The sequence below is a fragment of the Tenebrio molitor genome, chromosome 6 (genome assembly GCF_963966145.1).
Source record: "Tenebrio molitor chromosome 6, icTenMoli1.1, whole genome shotgun sequence".
Lineage (NCBI taxonomy): Eukaryota > Metazoa > Arthropoda > Insecta > Coleoptera > Tenebrionidae > Tenebrio > Tenebrio molitor.
This window is the reverse complement of record NC_091051.1, coordinates 4,408,308-4,428,308: the sequence shown is the minus strand read 5'-3', so window position 1 is coordinate 4,428,308 and position 20,001 is coordinate 4,408,308. Positions and strand designations below refer to the sequence as shown.

At 38.3% G+C, this 20,001-nt stretch overlaps 1 protein-coding gene across 5 annotated transcripts in view; it reads left to right on the top strand.

Moving 5' to 3' along the window:
• The window catches only part of LOC138133375 (transcription factor SOX-5-like), a 114,361-nt gene that overhangs the window by 76,205 nt on the left and 18,155 nt on the right, over positions 1–20,001 (top strand). For 3 of the 5 annotated variants that reach the window (XM_069051272.1, XM_069051271.1, XM_069051273.1), the window contains 2 exons: positions 3,406–4,020; positions 10,103–10,253. In XM_069051272.1, coding sequence (XP_068907373.1) covers positions 3,406–4,020; positions 10,103–10,253 — 766 coding nt within the window. Of the gene's footprint in view, positions 1–3,405; positions 4,021–10,102; positions 10,254–20,001 lie in introns of those variants that run through there. The other 2 variants (XM_069051274.1, XM_069051275.1) reach the window with 2 other exon arrangements.

The window sequence follows — 20,001 nt, the reverse complement described above, 5'->3', positions numbered from 1 at the left end:
AATGCATTGCTTTGTTTTTATTTTCTGACTATGATTTTAACAATTTTTTCCCATTTTCTTTTTGTCACTTCCATTGACTGTCTTTGAAAATCTGTTTGGATTGTTTCCTTCCTCATTTTACTGTTCATTGCATTTTTTTCTCAACATTCTTCAATTTCGGTCTTTCCATTCTTTTGAGTTCCGATCATTAATTTCAATAATACTTTCAATAATACTTTAGTGTTTGTCTTTCGTATTTACAACTACAATTATAATGGATTTTACCTCTATTGTTTGCTTATTATTTAATATCTATTCATTGGATATTATTTTTGTTAAAATTTGTCATACCTGTCTATAAAATCCTTGTATTTTTTCATAATATATCAATATTATTATTATTTTCCATTCTTATTTTTTCCAGTCAAGTTATCTCGTCTTTATTTTTCTCATTTTTCTTCCTTTGTATTCCTTCACTACTATACTATTTTTTTTTACTATACAGGATGTCGCAAAATTTGCTAATTCCTAATTCAGAGCGTTGTAGGGGATCACTTCGGTAGTCCAAATATGGAAATTAAAAAAAAAATCGAGACTTACTTGTTGTAGTGAGAACCGATTTAGAGTCTTTAGTGCAGTTGCAGGGCTATAATTTTGAAAAAATTCCCAAAAATTTTGTCCAACCAATTTCCCCAAGAAAAACCATATTTGCAAAAGTTCTACAAGATTATACATCGATTGAAAGATATAATTACAAAAGAAAATAGTAAGATGTGGTGGTTTTATTGTTTTGACAGGATAGTGCGCGTCCCCACACGACATTTTCCAAAAATCGGACGGACGTAAAAGACCTTGTTCAACAGTAGATAGTGTGGAACTAGAATCAAATCTGTTCTGCTTTTATGATGACTTGAGACGATTTTATTTTTCATTTTGAATTACTACATTTCGGCGATTTTTATTTATTTATTTATTTATTTTTTTTTTGGAATTTGGAAAGACTAGAGAACTCGATGAGGTAGATATCATGTTTGTATTGAACCCTCGAAACAAGTATCGATTATTTGAAACTTCACTTGTTGCATTGAGAACCGATTTAGAATCTTTAGTGCAGGGCCAAGATTTTGAAAAAATTCCCAAAATTTTTCTCCAACCAACTCCAAAAAAAAAAAAAAAACACAGGTTTGCAAAAGTTCTACAAAATTTTACATCGATTGAAAGATATAATTAGAAAAAAAAGCTTGATGAGGCTGAGTCCAGTTATCTCGTCTTTATTTTTCTCATTTTTCTTCCTTTGTATTCCTTCAATACTATACTATTTTTTTTTTTTATTATACAGGGGTCTCAAAATTTGCGAATTCCTAATTCAGAAGTTGTAGGGGATCACTTCAGTAGTTTAAATATGGAAATTAAAAAAAATCGGGACTCCCCCCACAAAGATAAGATTGCACTGTTTGAACTGCGTTTTCTTCAAATACAGGCTGAAAAGTTCAGTGTTTATTGTTATTTATGGTGTAGATGATTGTGGAAAATAATAACGTAATACAATTTTTAGAAAAATAGCTTTGCTTTGGAGTAAAAAAATCTTAAATTTTTGTAATTTTTCTTAAAAATGGAACAGCAACGTAGCTAGAATAGTATTTTGTCACTGTGGATATGAAGGCTGCTATGTATTGAACAAAATTAAAGTGCTTATGTACCTATATCTTCTTCAAGAAGAGCGATTTTTTTTTTCTAAGTATTTTTCGAGCTCCACTGGGTCCTTCCCTACCACGCTCTGAATTCGGAATTTGCCACTTTTGAAACAGCCTGTAGATAGATACATTTACTTTACTTCATGTTTGTTTTATTTTCGCTCTCTTCTATTTTTGATAACTTTACCTAAGTATTTTATTCTTACCTACATTCAGGGCTTTCTGCTATCTTCTATATTTTATCTATTTTTTTTTTAACTAATACATATCACTCATATCAGCATTCATATTTTCACACAGCTTTTAAATTTTTAAATTTACTATCTTATTAGTTATGTACTTATTTGGTTAGGTATGCATTGCTTTTCTTTTTCTTACTGAAGTTTTCTGATTAGTACTTTTGTCATTTTTTTTGACATCCCGTTTATTAATTACCTGCGTTTTGTTGCATCCTTACAAATTACTATCACCTTGTTATTAGCTATTGCAGTTTTATTTGTATTTTTTCTGCTTTTATTTGTTTTTGTAAATATTTCAATAATATAGTGATATTCTCCCTTTTAGCTCCATAGCCATGGATTTATTTCTTTTTGGTTATTTTTTCTCTTATTTTCACTTTTTTACGTCTTTCTTATTACTCTCATTTTTAACTCTAATAATAACTGTTACAATTTTTCTTCTGCACTTTTACCATTTTATAAGTTATTCTTTGTTATTGTATGTGTATTATTTTTTACTTTTTTGTACATCTTTTTTCTTTTGCCATCATCGACCACGTCTCCAAAGAAAATTACAACTTCTTCTCTTTTGTAAATTATCACAAAGCAATCCGTCATGCCGCGTCGAATTTCAGTAAAAATCTTTGTGTCGTTAGCGCAAAAATTCTGACTTAATTGAAGGCGCATGTGGGCGCGCCATAAGAATCGTAACGTTATAATATGAGAAGATAATTAGAATTAGATTAGTTATTCATTACCACTGATGTCAGCCATTCAACAATATCGCTTTACAATCTGTTTTGAATGTTACCGTCAGAGTGCGTGGGCCGACCACAAAGGCCTCACTCTTCACCGAAGCCGAGCTAAAAACTCCAAACCGTCGTCATTATCCTGAAAATATTGTCTCTCGAGGTACCCCATTCATGGTGAAAACAACCAAAGAATCCGAGAAATGTGTCTCTTTGATGATGCTTCTTTTTTCTTTTTGTGTGAAACGCGTAACATGACTAAGAGATCTGACACATCGTTGCGCAACACAAATACATACACAATAATCGTTGTGGTGTTTTTTTTTTGTGTTTTTGAGCGAGCGTGATCCCATTCACGCCGCTTGCACGTTGTCCACTGGCACAATCTTCTATTGATAAATTTAGATAATGATTACATTATAATAATGGAGATGGTGTCGTGACCCCAATTATCTAGCGGAGGGATCATGCGATTGCGGCTGGCGCACGTGTAGTGGCACCTTTAGAGGAGGTTGGCGGTGTGGCCGGGGCCTCAGCCAATAATTGTAACTTTTGTTCAAACAGTTTATGTTTCATCGTTTAAACACGATTGTAAAAAGTTAGTTAAAACAAATGCTAAATAAGTTTGTTATAATAAATTCGTCGTCGGGTTGTTAACGGCGATTTGTTTAGATTTCGGGAAGTCTGTATTGCTAGTTTCGCGTTTTTATCGGGGCCTAAAGTCAAACAGGACAATAAAGTGACGGTGCGTCTCTGTTGTTGCAGAAACATGTCTTCGAAGCGGAAGAGCCCCCCGACGAAGCTTCAAGAAGGTACGAACGACGGCGGCGGCGCTCCCCTGCCCCCGACGATCGTGGGCAGCGGCAGCGACGGAGGCGGCCTCACCGACCTAGACGAAACCAGCAGTAATAATCTAAGTGACGTCGGCGAAGAAGATATCGGCGCCGGAAGTGGCACGATGGTCAATAATTCAAGCGCGTTTTATAAACTATCCGAATCGTCATCTCCGAGTGTTTCAGGCAGCGAAGTAGACGACGGCATCGACGAAGATCGGACGCCGCCTCCAAGCAAAACGGCTCGAATGTGTTCAGAGGCGCCGAGCAACGTGCTCACGCCGTCGGGCATCTCGGCGCTCTCGTTGCACGGCGACGAAAGACGTCGAAACTCGTCCGAGTGTAGTTCGCCCACTTCCGACATAAAGACTAGCATTCATTACAATAACAATAACAGTAGTTTGCACAATAACAATAGTTCCTCGCATCCGATGAAGAGATCGATGGACGACGTCCTCAAGAGGCTCACGTCCAAGATTAACAACAGCACCATCAAGGAGGAGAAGAGGCCGACGCCCTCCTCGTCGCCCAACTCCACGCACAACTCGTGAGTACCAACCAACTGCTGCGAGGGCCGCCGCGACGCCCGGCTACTGCGTTCTAACACCACCTAACAAGACGCTCTCTGCTGCGCTATCGACTAACCTTGACCCTTAACCGAATGTACAACGAGATAACTCGACTTACCCGATTAACCCAATTCTTTTCCGCTTTTTCTGTTGTATCGCCAATACGTATGCGCGATGTGTGTTTTCTTTTTTTTTTTTCGCTCTTATCGAACTATTATCCATTCATTATGTCTACTGTTCGAGGCGATGCGAGCATAAATCAATAGTTTATCACGAAACGGAAACGACGATTTATGTAAGAAATTATTACAATGTTGAGATTATGTGGCTGGAACAATTCGAAACAAAAACACTGTTTATTGTTATGGTCGCTGCTCGTTATCACGTTTAATGGGCTCAAAGTCGTTTGTGGCACATTTTAACTCGTAGGGCTCGAAAATCGAACCATTTGATCCCAAAAACTAACCGAATCGTTTAAATCTAGCAAAAGATGTACGGTGCAGGACGGAGAAAAATTTTTGAAAAATCTGACGAAATGCAGTAGAGTGCCTACAAGAAGTTATTCAATTTTCATTTTTTCTTTTTGCTTTCTGCTGTATTTTTTATGCTTTGGTACTTCATTTCTGAATTATATTCTTCCACTTCGGCAACGACAAAAACGATATTTTTTAAAACTAAAATTTTAGAAAAATTTAGTCTTGACCAAAATTGTTCAATTTGTTTGGATCGACAATTATGAAAAAAAATTTCAAGTGTAGTGTTTATGCAACAAACTCAAAAGTTTCTATTTTTTTGTTGCACTCTAATTGAGAATCATCATAAATGATTGTTCCATCGTAGTTGGCGTTGAAAACCCACACAAATTTTGGATGTGCCGCCAGCCTCGCAACGTTAGACAAACTAGTGGACAGATTTCTACTACCGCCAGTAGCGCCACCTATCCGCGATACTAGTCTCAGTCATGTTATGAGGCTTGCGGCACATTCAACTACGTCACCAACGCCTACTGCGATGGGACAATCATTTATAATGACCTTGTAGTATATTATGTTATTAAGAGCAAAAATGAAGTTTATGGACTGAGGCTGGTGGTAGTTTGGGTGCCGAATGAAGTGTGGTGAACCAGCTAAAGCACATAAAACCATTTTTGTTCCGAATAGCATATACTATTTTTTCTTTAAACGTTCATAACAAATTATTTAAGGAAATTATTCGTCTGTCAACCAGTTTTTATTTGGATAGATTCTGTGAGTACGTTTTGCAATTATGTACAAGTTTCTTGATTAAATCTTATTTATGCCCTTCAGCTTTCAATATTTCAGATTAAGAAACGAATTCTTGAAAATTTGAATTAGGAATTTCAAATAATTTAGCTAGTTTACTTTATCTGCCGCTCGGCAGCGGAGATAATAACTTTATCTGCCGCTCGTTAACTCGTCAGGTGTCATGGTAATGAAGTGGTACTTTGGCGTTATCAATCCAGCAGTATAATGTCATACTTTACTGACGTTTCAAGAAAAACACATTTTATGCAGTATTTTTAGATTGATCATGATCATCTTACTCTTAAATTGTGAGAAATGCAAAGCTGATTTTTTGTCTTGATTTATTAATTGAGAAATCTGCAGAATCATGATACAAATTGCAAAATGCTAACCATGCTTCATGCACAACCGTTACAAGCTCCTGTTCAGGATTAGACCAATTTTTTGATGTTTTACAAGGTCCAAAACAAATCAGACATTTTATTTGTTTCCACCATTAGACTTTTTTGCATATCGTAATGAAAGTGGCACTTTTTTACACGCAAAATCGTAGAGAAAGTAGCACTTTTTTACACGAAAAATTGTAGTGAAAGTAGTAGTTTTTTGCATCATTTTATTCCATCTCTTTGGAGATGATTGTCAAAGGATAATATACCTATTTTTTTTTGTAATTTTTCATAAATCCTTTTAGACCAAATTTCTCAACTTTTTTCGACATGCAAAAAAATAGTGTGTGCACGTTACGAAAGTCTCTTTTTTTCATAACTAGTTGAGTTGTACAAATAACTATGTATTTACGCATCTCTAACAAAATCTCACAATAAAATGACAAAAAATAAAACGAGTGAATTTCCAGATGTTTTCAGATTTCTTCAATTTTCGTAATGTCTTGGAAATTTTAATCTGATGTCGGAAAGATTTAGACTTTACCAAAATTGTTTCAGAGATTTATTTTTGATGTTGGTTGGACTTTTCGTTCTTAAAGCTGACTTTTTGAACTTTTTTCACGTTCAGGGGAAGGTTTCTTTAGAAGATTCGTACAAAAGAATTCATAAAGAAAAAGAAGTCAAAAATGACAGATTTGGGAAGGCGTTTCAATTTTGTCTTACTTCTAACTTCAGCAAACGAAATTTCTTGCAGTATTTTTTGGAGGCGTAGGTTCACTGTTGATACACTTATTGTTCCTAAATCGTGAAAAATGCAAGCCAAGATTTCTGATTTTTGTTAATGAATTAACACATCTTAATTTTTTAATGAGAAATCTGCAGGATTATTACACAAATTGGAGGGTGCTAACCATAATGTTTCATGCACAATCATTACAAGCGCTTGTTCAGGATTGGACCATTTTTACTGTTTTACAAAGTTCAAAACGAATCAAAAGCATTTATTTTGATTTGATACAGGTGGATTTTCTTAATAAAAATAAAATAAAACCAAGAATGAAACGAGACATTTAGTAAAACCATCAAAATAGAATTCCAAATTCCTCAGAAAGTTTTCAAATGTTCTCAGATTTCTTCGATTTTCTTCATATTTTGGTCAAAAATGTAAATTTGATTTCGGAGAGATTTGATCTTTACTAGAATTGTTGCAGAGATTTATTTGTGAAGTTAGTCGGATTTTTTCTTTTTAAAGTTCACTTTTTGAACAGATAGGGATTTTTTTAAGATTCGACTAAAGGAGTCAAAAATAGTAGATTTGGAGACGCAAAAGACCAACGAATTTCTATCTTTTCTAATCGAGCTTTTGAACGTCAGCAAAAGAAATCTGCGTCCGAGGAACCTTTCTTCAACTGCAACTTATTGTTAGTGTTTGCCAATCTCAACATTTTCTTCTTTTCCGATTTGTTTCTCTTCTTTCTTTCTCTTTGGAGGCTACCATTCAATTTTTATTGTTCTCATTTTGACATAATATAAGAGATATCCTTTTTCTTCATTTATTTTCTGGAATTTTTTGTAAAAGAAAATCAACATACCTACTTAAATGGAATAATATCTTTAATCCAAATGTGTTAATCATCCGGAGAATGAGACAAAATGCTTGATAATGCATTATCTTTTGAAATAATACTTTTACCTCTTGATAATCTTAATGACATTTTTCCATCTATACTATTATTACTATTCCTTGTCAAATAAAATTACATGGCCCTGATAAACCTTTGACTCTACAATAAGAAAATGTATTCACGTTATTTTGTATTAGCTACTTTGATCGACGTCTCCAAATACGAAAGCTTCAAGCTTTGATAAAAATGTATTCAGAAAGACTTGATGTACAGATATTGTCTGTTTTTTTGACTCTTTGTCTTCCAAATTTTTGGAACAAACTCCACCCAAGAGATTTGTAGTTGTTTGTTGAAACTTGTAAACTCGTTTCAGTCAGATTATTCAGGAATTCGTTGTCCAAATTCCACATAAATTCTACAAACCAAATATATTTTACTTCCCGAGCAATCCAGCTACCGTTCGACAAGTAACAGTCGATATTCCATTTGATTCTTTATGGATTTAAAATTTTTTCACCTATTTTGCTCCTTTCAAATTTCTCAAGAAACATCAAAGCACCGAATCACCTAGTCCCTAGTCGAAAGGATGTCTCGGAGTCGTAAAAGTCACAGCGAGTAATTTAAAAAAATTAGTTTTAGTGTGTTCCCATTCGGAAAAATTTATGTGAAGAAAGATGACGCCTGAGATATGATCGTCGATTATAAATTTCTGAAATATTTGACCTTTTGTAAAATATTAGTGAAAGCTTAAAATCTAACGCTTCTTCTTGTCAACACAATTATTTTTGAAAATGTCACGAAATGACGAAATCGATTTTTAATCTTCACACAAAGCTCCACAACACCTCCACTTCAATTAATTCGCAACGTTTTAAACTGCACAGTCGGTGCATAAAACATGCCTTCGATTCCCCATTAAAATTGCATCCGGGTATCGAGCGCCACTGATACGGCCCTTTCGGAAACGCATTTAAAATTTATATTAAATCTCCGCTGCTGTATTATGCAACACCTTTATCCGTTCGGCATTCAGATGGAGGCCGCGATGCGACGCCCCTCTCGTCGTGCTTCTTGACCGGACGGTGCATACTGCACCAGGTCAATGCAGTTTATTTGTAGTGTAATGCATTTCAATGATCAAATTAGTTCCCGTGCGGACGCAGGACGGCTGCTGCATAATTCACGTTTTATTATTAATGTAGCAGGAGTCTGCGACGCTCTCTCCGCCATTTCTGCACCCAAAGAATGGGTCCTCGACCGGTGCCCTGGGGAACATACCAAATCTCACAACGGTGACAATCGCAAGGCACATTTTGTTGTTCAGATCATTTTTGCTTTTACTCTTCTGACAACCGATGTGTCGGATTCAGCACCATCTTGCAGAACTGGAGAACCTAAACTACATACTTGCTTTCTCACCGATTTATTTTTTATTTTTGTACTATAGACTGTTTATTCAGCTCTGAACGTCCAATTTTATACTATTACTCACTTCGTTTTCTGACCGTTTACTTAATTATTTTTATTAACACCATCAGCACATCAGCACTTACTTAACACTTTTTTCTGGTAGATTTGAGTAATAAAAACATGTCAGAATCGAATGGGTAGAGGCGTGGTGTGCATTAACACCAGATGAAAAAATCTTTTTGGAAAATTATTCGAGGTGATCAATTCGTGATGATAGGTGCAAGTGTGACAATGAGTTTGCATAATTCGAACGAAATTTAAAATTGTAATGTTGTTGCTTTCTACGAGAACTGCGATAACTAGAACAAACAGCTTACGTAATGGGGAAAAAAATTAATGAATCTAGCGTAACATGAAAAGCACAATCAGAATTGTATAATTTGAATCAATTAAAATTAATGAATCGCTCGAGTCGCTCGAAGTGAGTGTAGAATTGTTGAGGCGGAGTGGTGATTGGATGTCGAGTCGCGCCACGTGACCGTCGAGCCCTTCGAGTCGACTGAAGCGAGTTTACATTGTTTCGGCCTCGACAGCTTAAAATACAAATTTTCTCAACAATAAATCGCGGTGAGCGCTTAAAAGGTTGAGAGTGTTGCTCTTAAGTAATAAAAATTTCATAAGTAATTACATAAACAAGCATTTTTTATTCGTTTGTTGATTGGACAAGAAATAAAAATAACAAACTAACAAGTGCTCTAGAGAAATATACAGCGAAAGGCTCTTCGAAAACAATATAATTAAATTTTTCTCGGAGGCAACTTTGTCGATGTTTCTGCGTTAAATCACTCCGTGCGTATTTTTATTTTTATTGCTCTTAGTGTTATTGTTTCGTGTAAGTAAAACTATTGGAATTTCGCGTGATTTACGACGACGTAAAACGGTTTCGGTGTAAATCTTTCCGTCCATCGAGGGACCAGGATTTCGAACGTCACGTTTATTGCTCCCGGAGAAAAAAAATCGCAGATGAGCCGCTAAACAAACAAGAGAGAAGGAGAATTAAATAAATGCAATGATAATAAAGAGCGAAATTTATGGGGCGAATTAATGAGCCAACGAGAATGTTGTACCACGTGGCAGTTACATAAATTAGGTTGAGAGTTTTGTGCGTTTAGAGAGGAATTAGGAGAAAATTTAAACAATTTAAAGTGCTTGTAGATGTATCATTTGGTGTAGGTGTTTTGAGGGTTGGTGTGTGGAGCGTGGTGGGTTAGCGGCGAGAGCATCTGCCCGGGGAGCGAAAGACGCGAGTTCGATTCCCGGTGCGGCGCAAGATTTTTCTAGTTAATCAGAAGGTAATGTTTGTGATGTTTGCAGCGATGTCGAGCCCACGGCTGCGATCCAGCAGGCGCTCTCCGGCGACAACTACATGGAGAAGGACCGGAAGCTGTCCGAATTGATTTTCCAGCTGCAGATGGTCAGGGAGCAGCTCCTCTCCCAGCAACAGCAGCAACAGGACGCTAGCAAGGTAAGGCAGAGCATTAGTTTTATTGGCGGCCGCGTCCCGATGCAAATTTAATTCGGTCGAGAGAATCAAAACCGAGTCAAAGAAAGAGCAAACACGACACAAAAGACCCCGCCGACAATCGGCCCTTTCACCCCGTGTGTGCGTCGCGTTGCATATTTTATTCATATTAGGGTTGTCGATCTGGGCGCCCCCGAGTCCCGCTCCTGGCACCGGGCCGGGTCTGCGCCGCGTCAACGGACATATTTTCGTCTCGCCATTGTTCGGAAATGCTATTATCCCACCTGTCAGACAACAGACAAAACCGACTCATCCGTCACTAGGTGACCAATGGCGATGGGTCGGATTTGTGCCAGCCAATGGCGGACGTCTTGCGCGTGGGTTCCGTCACGGCTATGATAATCACGGACGAAAACAATGCCCAGGAGGAGGACGATCGGGCGGAAGCGGCGTACGCACGACGACGGCGGAAGGAAAAGGAAAGCCTTGCCGAACTCGACAAAGGGAATTGACAACGAAAGGTGGCGGAATTCGTTTGGGACGTGGCAGGAAAATAGAAAAAATTCGTGCTTATCGCGACGATCGCGAGAATTTGTAATACAAATTAGCGATTCCGAGGACGATACGTAAATTAGTGGCGGTAAGTGGTATTTGGCGGCACGACAGTTTGTTCATACGGGACGGGGCTCACACTATATCTAGCTGGTGGAGGTTTCTCCCCTCGACAAATACTAATTCCTCCATTAACCTAAAAACGTTGCGCCGATGGATTTTTTCACAAAATGCGGCAAAAAAAAATCTTGATGTATTGTTTTGAATGATTTATCAATTAAGAAATCTACAGAATCATATTTAAAAAATTATAGGATGCTAACCACGTGCCTAACATAATCACTGACCCGGGGTTTGGTCGATTTTTTTTACTTCCCAAAATTAGAACGAAACCATTTGTATTATTTCCATCAGTAGATTTTTTCACCCCTGTAAAATAAAAAGGTACATTTTGGACGAAAATTAACTAACTAATTAGAAAACTGAAAGGTTCTGTTCATTTATTAAAATTTCTAATATGTATCAGTTGGTTTTCTTTCTTGGTGAAATAAACATAAATCCTCTGTTAGAAGTACTTCTATTGAGGAAGCCTTTTTCCGTTTCTGCAAATTTGCGAAACCTTTCTTTGTTTCTTATTAACTGTCAAAACAATCTAAACAATTTTTGCTTTGGTGCTGACACTCTGGGACCTTCTCCAAGAATATTCATTTCAATGATTGCTTTCCACAACATCGTCTGCGACTCGTGCTTATTTCCACAAGAACAAAAGTATTCGTGAGCTCGGAAAAAAATCGGAAATAATTCAAAACAGAAAATTGGAAAAGATTTGCTTTATTATACAAGGTCTAATAAAAAATAAGTGCGTTAATTTTAACTGGTAATAGTACTCATCAATTACAACTTTTCTAAATAATTTTTTTTTCGAAAACAAATTCTGAAGGGTTTTAAAAATTAATTTAAATTTACTAAAACTTTACTTTCCAGCCTAACAAACGATTTTAATCTAAATAGCTACATTTAATCAAGAAATAAAACAAGGTGGTAACAAAAAACAAACGAAAGTGAGGCCTTTTTATTCATCAAATGCAATACGAAGGGAATAAAAACATTCAGTTTTTGGGATTCAAAGAAAATGTTCAGATTTATAAAATTGGCAAATTGACAAATGGCAATTCAATTTTGCAAATTCAAAGAAATTTTATTTAGAAAAGTTGTAATTGATGAGTATTATTATCAGTTAAAATAAATGCACTTATTTTCGTTACACCCTGTATTTTTCACATTTTGGAAATTTTGAAAAATGATTTTTTATTTACCTAAATTCTTATTTGTGTTGATTTCTCATTTCTTTAGTAGAATTGCCCATTGCTACAAATTTCACATTTCGAAACTCACAACAAAAGTTATTTTCTTTTTATTAAATTACCTACATAATGTTGTTTCCAGTCGGTTCAATAAAAACTAGTCAAATCAAGCTAAAATATGTCGTTTTTAATAATAACTTCTTAAAAATTTTCCCTGCCTCGATGACAGCTAGACTCAAAGCTGTAAAAAAATCTCGATCAATTTAATCGTTGTTGTAATATCCATCACCTTCAGGTGTGTTATTATTACCAAAAGAAAAATATTTATCCTCAAGTACCACGACTGAAGTTTTCTACTAAACATTTCTTCTTTTATCTCACGACAAAACTCACCAACTTTGTGTTCAGATCTTTCATTACCAACGAAAAAAGGACACGTCTGCTCGCAACAACCAATTTTGATAACATTTTAGTTGTCAAGAAGAAGAGTTGGATTTTCTCGTGGGCTATGAGTCATATCTGCGCAAACGACGGATATCGGTCTCAAGCAGGCGCTACAAACCGACCGGAAAACATCGTCATTCGTTAGTGTCGTCTCTCTCTTCTTTATTTTCATGTAAAGTAGGCGACGTTTTCAGTTTTCATTTACAAATTTTTCACTGGTTTGTCGCTCTGTCTTCGCGCAAATATTTCCAAGGTCACAGCCCATGAGAGAATCAAACACCTCTACCCAACAAGAACGTTCTCGTCATTTTATTGTCAAAGCTCAAATACTTGACATTGTGAACACTTTCTTTGCCATCAAGATAAATTAATTATTCTTGTAGTGAACGTTAGAAGGAGAAAAAAAGTATCTACTTACTTATCTAACAACACGTAGGAAAATTTCCAGAACGTGAATATTATTGTTTCGTGGATTGATGTTTTAATCTTATTAACAACACTGTGATCCCACCCTAAAAAAATAATTCTCCTGAAGGAGCTTTGGGAGAATCGTTCTTTCTTGCTTTAACTTTTCGTTTTTAGAAACGCAAAAAACTTACCTAATAAGAATCAAGTCATTCCTCTTAAAACTATATTTTTTTTTTGAGAATATGTAACCGACTGCACTCCATTTTTATAAATACTTACTCCACAATTACACTTCATTCTTTGCCTCCTACTCACTTCCAAAAACTGTTGTATTTGTAACATTTCTCATCTGATCAAACAAACAAGATTTTTTTTAATCCATCCTATTTACTTCTTCACTTCGCACCGGACAAGATACTATCATTGGTACTTTGCGTATCGACTTGGCCGTAACTCGCGCATTGCACTTATCAGATGAGCGAAAATGAGTTTGTTTGTGAAGCAGTTTCTCAGTGGCGATTGCACAGATTCGCATCCTGGTGACACAGTCGTTCGTCGTCGTCTCGGTATCAGTGCCGTACTCGGAGGGGCAAAGTGAAAAATCCGGGTAAGACGAGCTCGTCGATTAATCAACCCTCTCGTGGAAATTGAAAAATCGACACGTTTAATTATCCGAACGCGCCCAAGATGGATCAACGTCTTTTTATAGAAAGTCGACGGTTTTTTAAAGTCATCAGCATTCATCTTGTCTATTTCGGTGTGGCCCGGGATCAAAACCGGCGCGATTTAGGGCCCCCATCAGATTTCCATCCGCGTTTGTTGTGTAAAACGTATCGCATCGGCTCAATCCGGGATTTTATCGCTCCGGCTTTATCGCCGTCCAATTGCGAATACTTTGTAATGATGGCTTGAATATTTTAATTTATGATTCGCTTTAACCTCGCTGATATAAAACTAAGAACGCCGCTGTTTTAATAGATCGTAATAAAACGAAGCTCAAAGTTCCGATGGACATCGTCGGCGAAGAATTTACAGCGCTCTCGACCTCCGTCGAAATTCCGTTCGGATTTGGGGCCGAGTCGGACGGTTCGATCCGGGGGCGGTCGGGGGCGGGTGGTCCTGTCTAATTAGAAAATCGGGCGTGTGTGCGCCTTGTTCGACATTACGGGCCGGGAATCTTGTGCGAGCTGAAAGAGGGTCTTAATTTCCGCAAGGAAATAATCATAATTGAGATGTCGGCGGTCGGGGGCGGCTGCGCCATTTCAATAGCTACAATCTCTTTGTGAACGTGTGTATTTATGTTGTTTAAAGTTTGCATCAAAGCAACCGAGCACAGACTCAATTCCATCAGACGTCTTAGAGGGTTGCCAGCGAGCGCCGTATAATGCTATCTCGGCGAATTGTTGCCGAAGAGGTTGATTGGTTCAGTTGGCAGAGACAAAGCCGGCCAAAGAGGCAAAGCCGAGTTTCGTATCGGCATTCAGCCAGCCCCCGTCATAATTATGACTCCGAGGCGAGATAACGAGGGGGCCCTCTTTCCGCGATCGGATAATGCTGCAACCCGGCGACTCTCTTCTGCCCGAGATAGATAAATCTCAACCTCTTCGCGCTCCATATTTGCATGAACATGAGCCGGTCCGGAGAAAAAATCCGGAGCGTAATTATTGGACGATTAATATGCGCGAGAATGAAAGTCCCGCTGGCCTGTCGATGCTAGGCTTGTAATGCCTAGGTTTATGGCCGCCATTTATTATCCCAGGCTTCGCTCATGCACACACCGGTCCGTGTTAATCGACGGAGCCCGCGATAATCCCGGATTTGCCACCGACAATGACAGTAATATTCCGGACGCTTTGTCGATCCCGTTCCCGCCTGCCCCGAAATCGAGTTGCGTACACGTGAGAGTCGGGGGGCGGCGGAGCCGAAGGCGGGAGCACCGGGTGATCGATTAACAACATGGAAAAGACGCGAAAAGTACAAAAATTAATCGCGGAAAAGAGGTGAAGGGAACCGAATCCAAAATGTAATTGTTGAGAAGAAAAAGGATCAAAATCGTATCCTGTAAGGATTTTTTGGTCCGAGACATCAAAATTCTGCATTCGTGTTATGTCGCGATAAAAATAAACTTTTTCTTAATTAGAAATTTTCAAAAATAATGTAAGAAGTATCGGGTGTTCATTTAAATTTCTTCTCAAAGTTGGCCTTGAAGAATCGATTGTGAACGCACCACGGAGTACATATCACGGATCAGCTGTTTAAATCATCTAACTGACTGATGAGTGGTGCGTTCACAATCAACTCTTCACGCCAACTTTGAGGAGAAATTTAAATGAACACCCGATAGAATGTTCAGATTCTTCTCGTGGCGAAATTGATTCTCAAGTGACAAAATACGTCATTAACATTTGACAGTAGTTTCTCTGGCTGATTTGTGATTGTGATGAGGAGAAATGAAAAAATGCTGTTGCTAGATCCGGCGGATAAGGTGGAGCAAATTTTTGAATGTTGCGAAAGAATTCAACAAACACAAGGAACGAATGGAAAGAAAGGGGTCAAATTCCCGTCGCGAAAGAAACCTTCACTTCAAGACAGAGGATCAAAATTTTCCTCAATTTCGAATGTTTAGAAAAATCCAAAGAAAGGGAAATTTAGAAACTTGCGATGACGAAATTAAATTAGGTGTTCCATTTTGGGTGGTCTTCGAAACGTTTTTTGAAGAAATAGAAAGGAAAAATGAAATTTTCAGATTTTCAGAAGATGAGGAAATATTTGACAGTGTTTTGTTTCACTGATGGAATATTTCGAACGCCAGAGATGTTTCGTCAATCAATATTTGATAAGTTCAGAAATTCCTCGCAGATTGCACCACTGTCGCCTCATTCCACAACTTATTTTGACAAAGGATAGTTCAGTTCTAAATCCATTGAATCTTCAATAGCTTCATCAAAGATCCTTGGCCAGGATCCTTTAGCAGTTGTTGATATGCATCATTGATAATGGCATATTAAGTGACAAGTGCATTTTTTCATACCGAAATGTACGTTTGTTCGCACGAGCGCATCGAGGCCAATAATTACACGAGAGTGGTGCAAAGAATATTTCACAAATACAAAAAAAAAACCTTCTTTATTTATCCCTAATTTGGAGAATCATTTATATAATCAAGGAAGCTGCTTTGTCGGTCCTGTTTCTATTTCCCGAGTGATTCAGTTGCGTACACACGATGAAAAGCTGGTCCTGGGTCCGGGGGCGGCTAGCGCCGGCGGCGGGGAGCGGATAAAGGTTCGAAGGTACCGGAGGTGATCGATCAACAAATTACTGGAAATGTTTGACCGGGGTGAGGAGAGTTCACGGTCGATCGAGTGTCACAGCTACACCAATTAGTCCAGTCTTAATGTCGCGTCGCGTACGCCGCGGCCCGGTGAGCGCCCGCCCTAATCCATCGGCGACAACTTCTTCAAACTTCCGCCTGCCGATTCCGGGTGAACCGTGTAAAAAGTCCTGCTTTGAGCCGAAGTGAGTCGTTATTTGCGCAGAATGTAATTGTACATAACCTCGTTATCATTAGCCGTGTGCATCTGATTTCGGCCCCGCCATATCCCATCAAAGGATCACGAACTAGCCCCTTTTGATTCATCGCGATTTGGCATCCCAGTTTCTGTGTAATTAAGTAATGGGAATCAAACTTGTGCCTTCTGATGTGCTGCGCTGTTTGTTCAACAGTTCCGACCGATCTATTTGTCTGTTTGATTATTTCGTCTGCTCGCTCCCTCCGGTACAAGAAACGCGGCGAGCCGCCCCCGCACCGCCGCCGCCGACCGCTATTGTGACACACAATCGGCGTTATTACAGCGCGACGGACATTGTGTACACGACGGGGTCAAAACGTCAACGGGTCACTCGTGTTCGACCAATTATGTAAACGCGTGATAAAGCCGAGTGCAAAGCGACGGGGGGAGGCTCGGGGGCGGCACCGGGGGCAAGTTGAAGGTCGCCGCTGTCTTCCTCGTCTCCGGGTGTGCCGCCCACCGGGTCCACAACCCCCCAAAATCGGGAGAAAATCGCGGCACGAGGTCAGCGCGTTATCAATTTGCAAAAGTCGTTGCGTCCTTTATTCGGACTTGTGCAATGTTTACAAAACGGGGAACACAATGCCGTTATCAAATAGGTCAGATTTTAAATAAAACAGGTCTTATCAGCCGGAGAGAATTCACAGTTGTCATTGTGACGCCCGCCGAAGACGGAACTCGCCGGGGGTGGAGCGCTGCACACCCTGATTAGCTTTTAATGGCGGTCATTATGTGACATTGTAGCCGGGGAACATCAATAGGAAACATGGAAATTAGTTGTTATTGTGTACACCAGATACACATCACAAACGCACTCGTTATATTATACGTCCGTATCAATATTTGACAAAGCCCTTTGTGCGCGATTAAATTATTCCGGTTGGCATTCAACTAAAACAAACTCTAATTAACGTCCCGACCACATATTAAATCGATAGGGGGTGGGGAAAAATTCGACGGACGCAACCAACAATACACGGGGATCGCGCGTTGTCATGTGACAGCCTGTACACCAGTAAAATGAGGATTTTTTTGTCCAACTGGGGGATTTAAAAATAACTGCAACTGTTTTGTTTGTGGTTTTTTATACACGGTGTGGGGAAAAAACCGAATAGATTGCTGTTACATCAAATGACTGAACAGGTATCTAATTAGCTGTGTGTTGACACTCGTTAGAGGTTTTTTCAGAATCGGGTGACGTCACCAATATTTTAAATTGTTCAATCAGTATTTGTCAACATAAATTGTGAACAAACAACAAAAAGTTTCCGAGAAACTAACGAAACGCTAGTTTTTTGGGCACCAATTAAAATAAAATTCCGTTAATTTACTACGTTCCTAAGAGTAATCTTAGTCATTTGCCCTGACATTTCTAAAAATTTGTTTGTTCGCTTTTACTGTTTGAAATATTTTTGAAATTGTTCAGATCTTCCCACTCAAAGGTCACAATATTTTCGCTCGTCACATTTTAACACTCCTTTGTTTGTTTCTTTACGTTTCTAAACACTCGCGTTTTATAACCGCGAGCGAGTATATAAAATTTATTTTTGTCAATGTACTCTTGGTGATTACCCAAAACATTTTCGGGAATTCGAGGCTGACTGAATACTGCATTGTTTGCAGAATTGTCCTGTCTGGAAAGATGAAAGGACTTCGGACGTGATCACAGAAAATTAAGTAATGTTTTGGGTGACTACGGTGAAAATAAAATAGTTTCCATTTTTCCAGCCTTGGTAAAAGACATTAATTGATCAATCAACTTCGTGTAACAAATACAGTCACGATTTAGTGTAATAATCTTTAAATTTAATAATACCAATACGTTTTGCATCGATTTTACTAAATTATAATATACATTTTATTAATACAGTCCAACGCGTTTCTGTTGGGTTTAAATCAGGAGGACCTGATGGCGGAAGTATGAAATCTGTTCCTGTTCCTTTGAATTATTAACAATTTAATGAGTTTTCTCAATTTTTGCACTATCGTAAATATTTACCTAATTATACAAAAAAATTATTTCTTATTTTTCCAAATTGTTCTTATCTTATTCTTGAAGATTCCTTTTCTATATTTTACTGTGACCAGATTACACCGAAAATTGAAGCAATCTAATGAAAGAAATTTGTAAAAATATTTTTATTTTTGATGTATCGTGTGTTGATTTAAATTTCTCCCCAAAGTTGGCGTTGGAGAGTCGGTTGTGAACGCACCACGGATAAACGATCACGCAGCAGCTGTTGAAATCTAACCTTAATTTTTGCGTTCTGCAGACTGATGAGTGGTTCACAATCGACTCTCCAACGCCAACTTTGAGGAGAAATTTAAATGAACACCCGATATTTACCATTCAGTTCAATAAACCTACCTAGCAAAATAAAATTCCACAAATTGAAAATTTCAACCCAAATATCTTGTCTTTTAATCTGGGGAACCAAAAGAAATCCCAGGGTGTCAATTCTGGACAATATGGTGGATCCGGAAGCCCCAAAATAGGAGATGAAGCATTGTCGTGGTGTGCTTTCAATACGCTTGTTAGTTATTTAAAATAATAATAATAATAATAAGCTTAATAAAGCTGACATCCTTCAAAAGGTATTTTATAGTTCGATTAATTTTTTGTGGTTCAGAGCATTATTTTTAGACTTGTGACAATTTGTAGCACAAGAAGACAAATTTCTGTTTTTTATTTTAGTTTTTGAAAATCTCTAAAATAATTTGACACAATTTTAATTCACCTTGGTGTCGACACAGCACATTTTTTTGTCAAACACGAACAAACAGTCACACAACAACTGGCATATCGATAGTCAGGACACAGAGTGTCAATTCCTGCTGGTACATTGCAGGAACACACCGTCACTGGCCGATTCCTGGTGAAATTTCCCGCCGCCCGGAACCCACTGACGTCACAAGGAAAACATGTCCAATGTCGCTTATTTTAAAAGGAGCCTTCCAGATCGGCTCTGTCACCAATGCCGCGTCTATCTATAATATCGAAAAAGTAGTTGGGTAAAAATGGCGTGACGTCAATAATCTAAAAAAAAATTTGTCGTTTTCGGATTGCTCCGAATTAATAATATTCGCATCCGCTCCAGTTCGCGGCCGCCTCCTTGTTAAATTTAGTGTCGACCCGGACCGCCACACTACACCCGGTGGTGCACCCCACAGAGTGCACTTTGGGCAAATTAACGCCAGACAGGTCGGGGACGGCGATGACTTGCACTTATAATTGTGTTAAATTAGCCGCACTCTCAGATAAGGACCGATTCAATAATGCAGGTGGAAATCATCAATAATCCATTTATCGCCGTGATGACTCCGCGGATGGTATTGTTTAATGGTCCGTGAGGCCGACCGATTAAAGGGGGTGCAAGCGCTGCCGCCGCCTCCGACGAAAGACTGTCCCCCAATAAAATTACACAACGATAAATAAAGCACCAAGTGGGAAGGAAAAATCACAAGTCGGCGAAA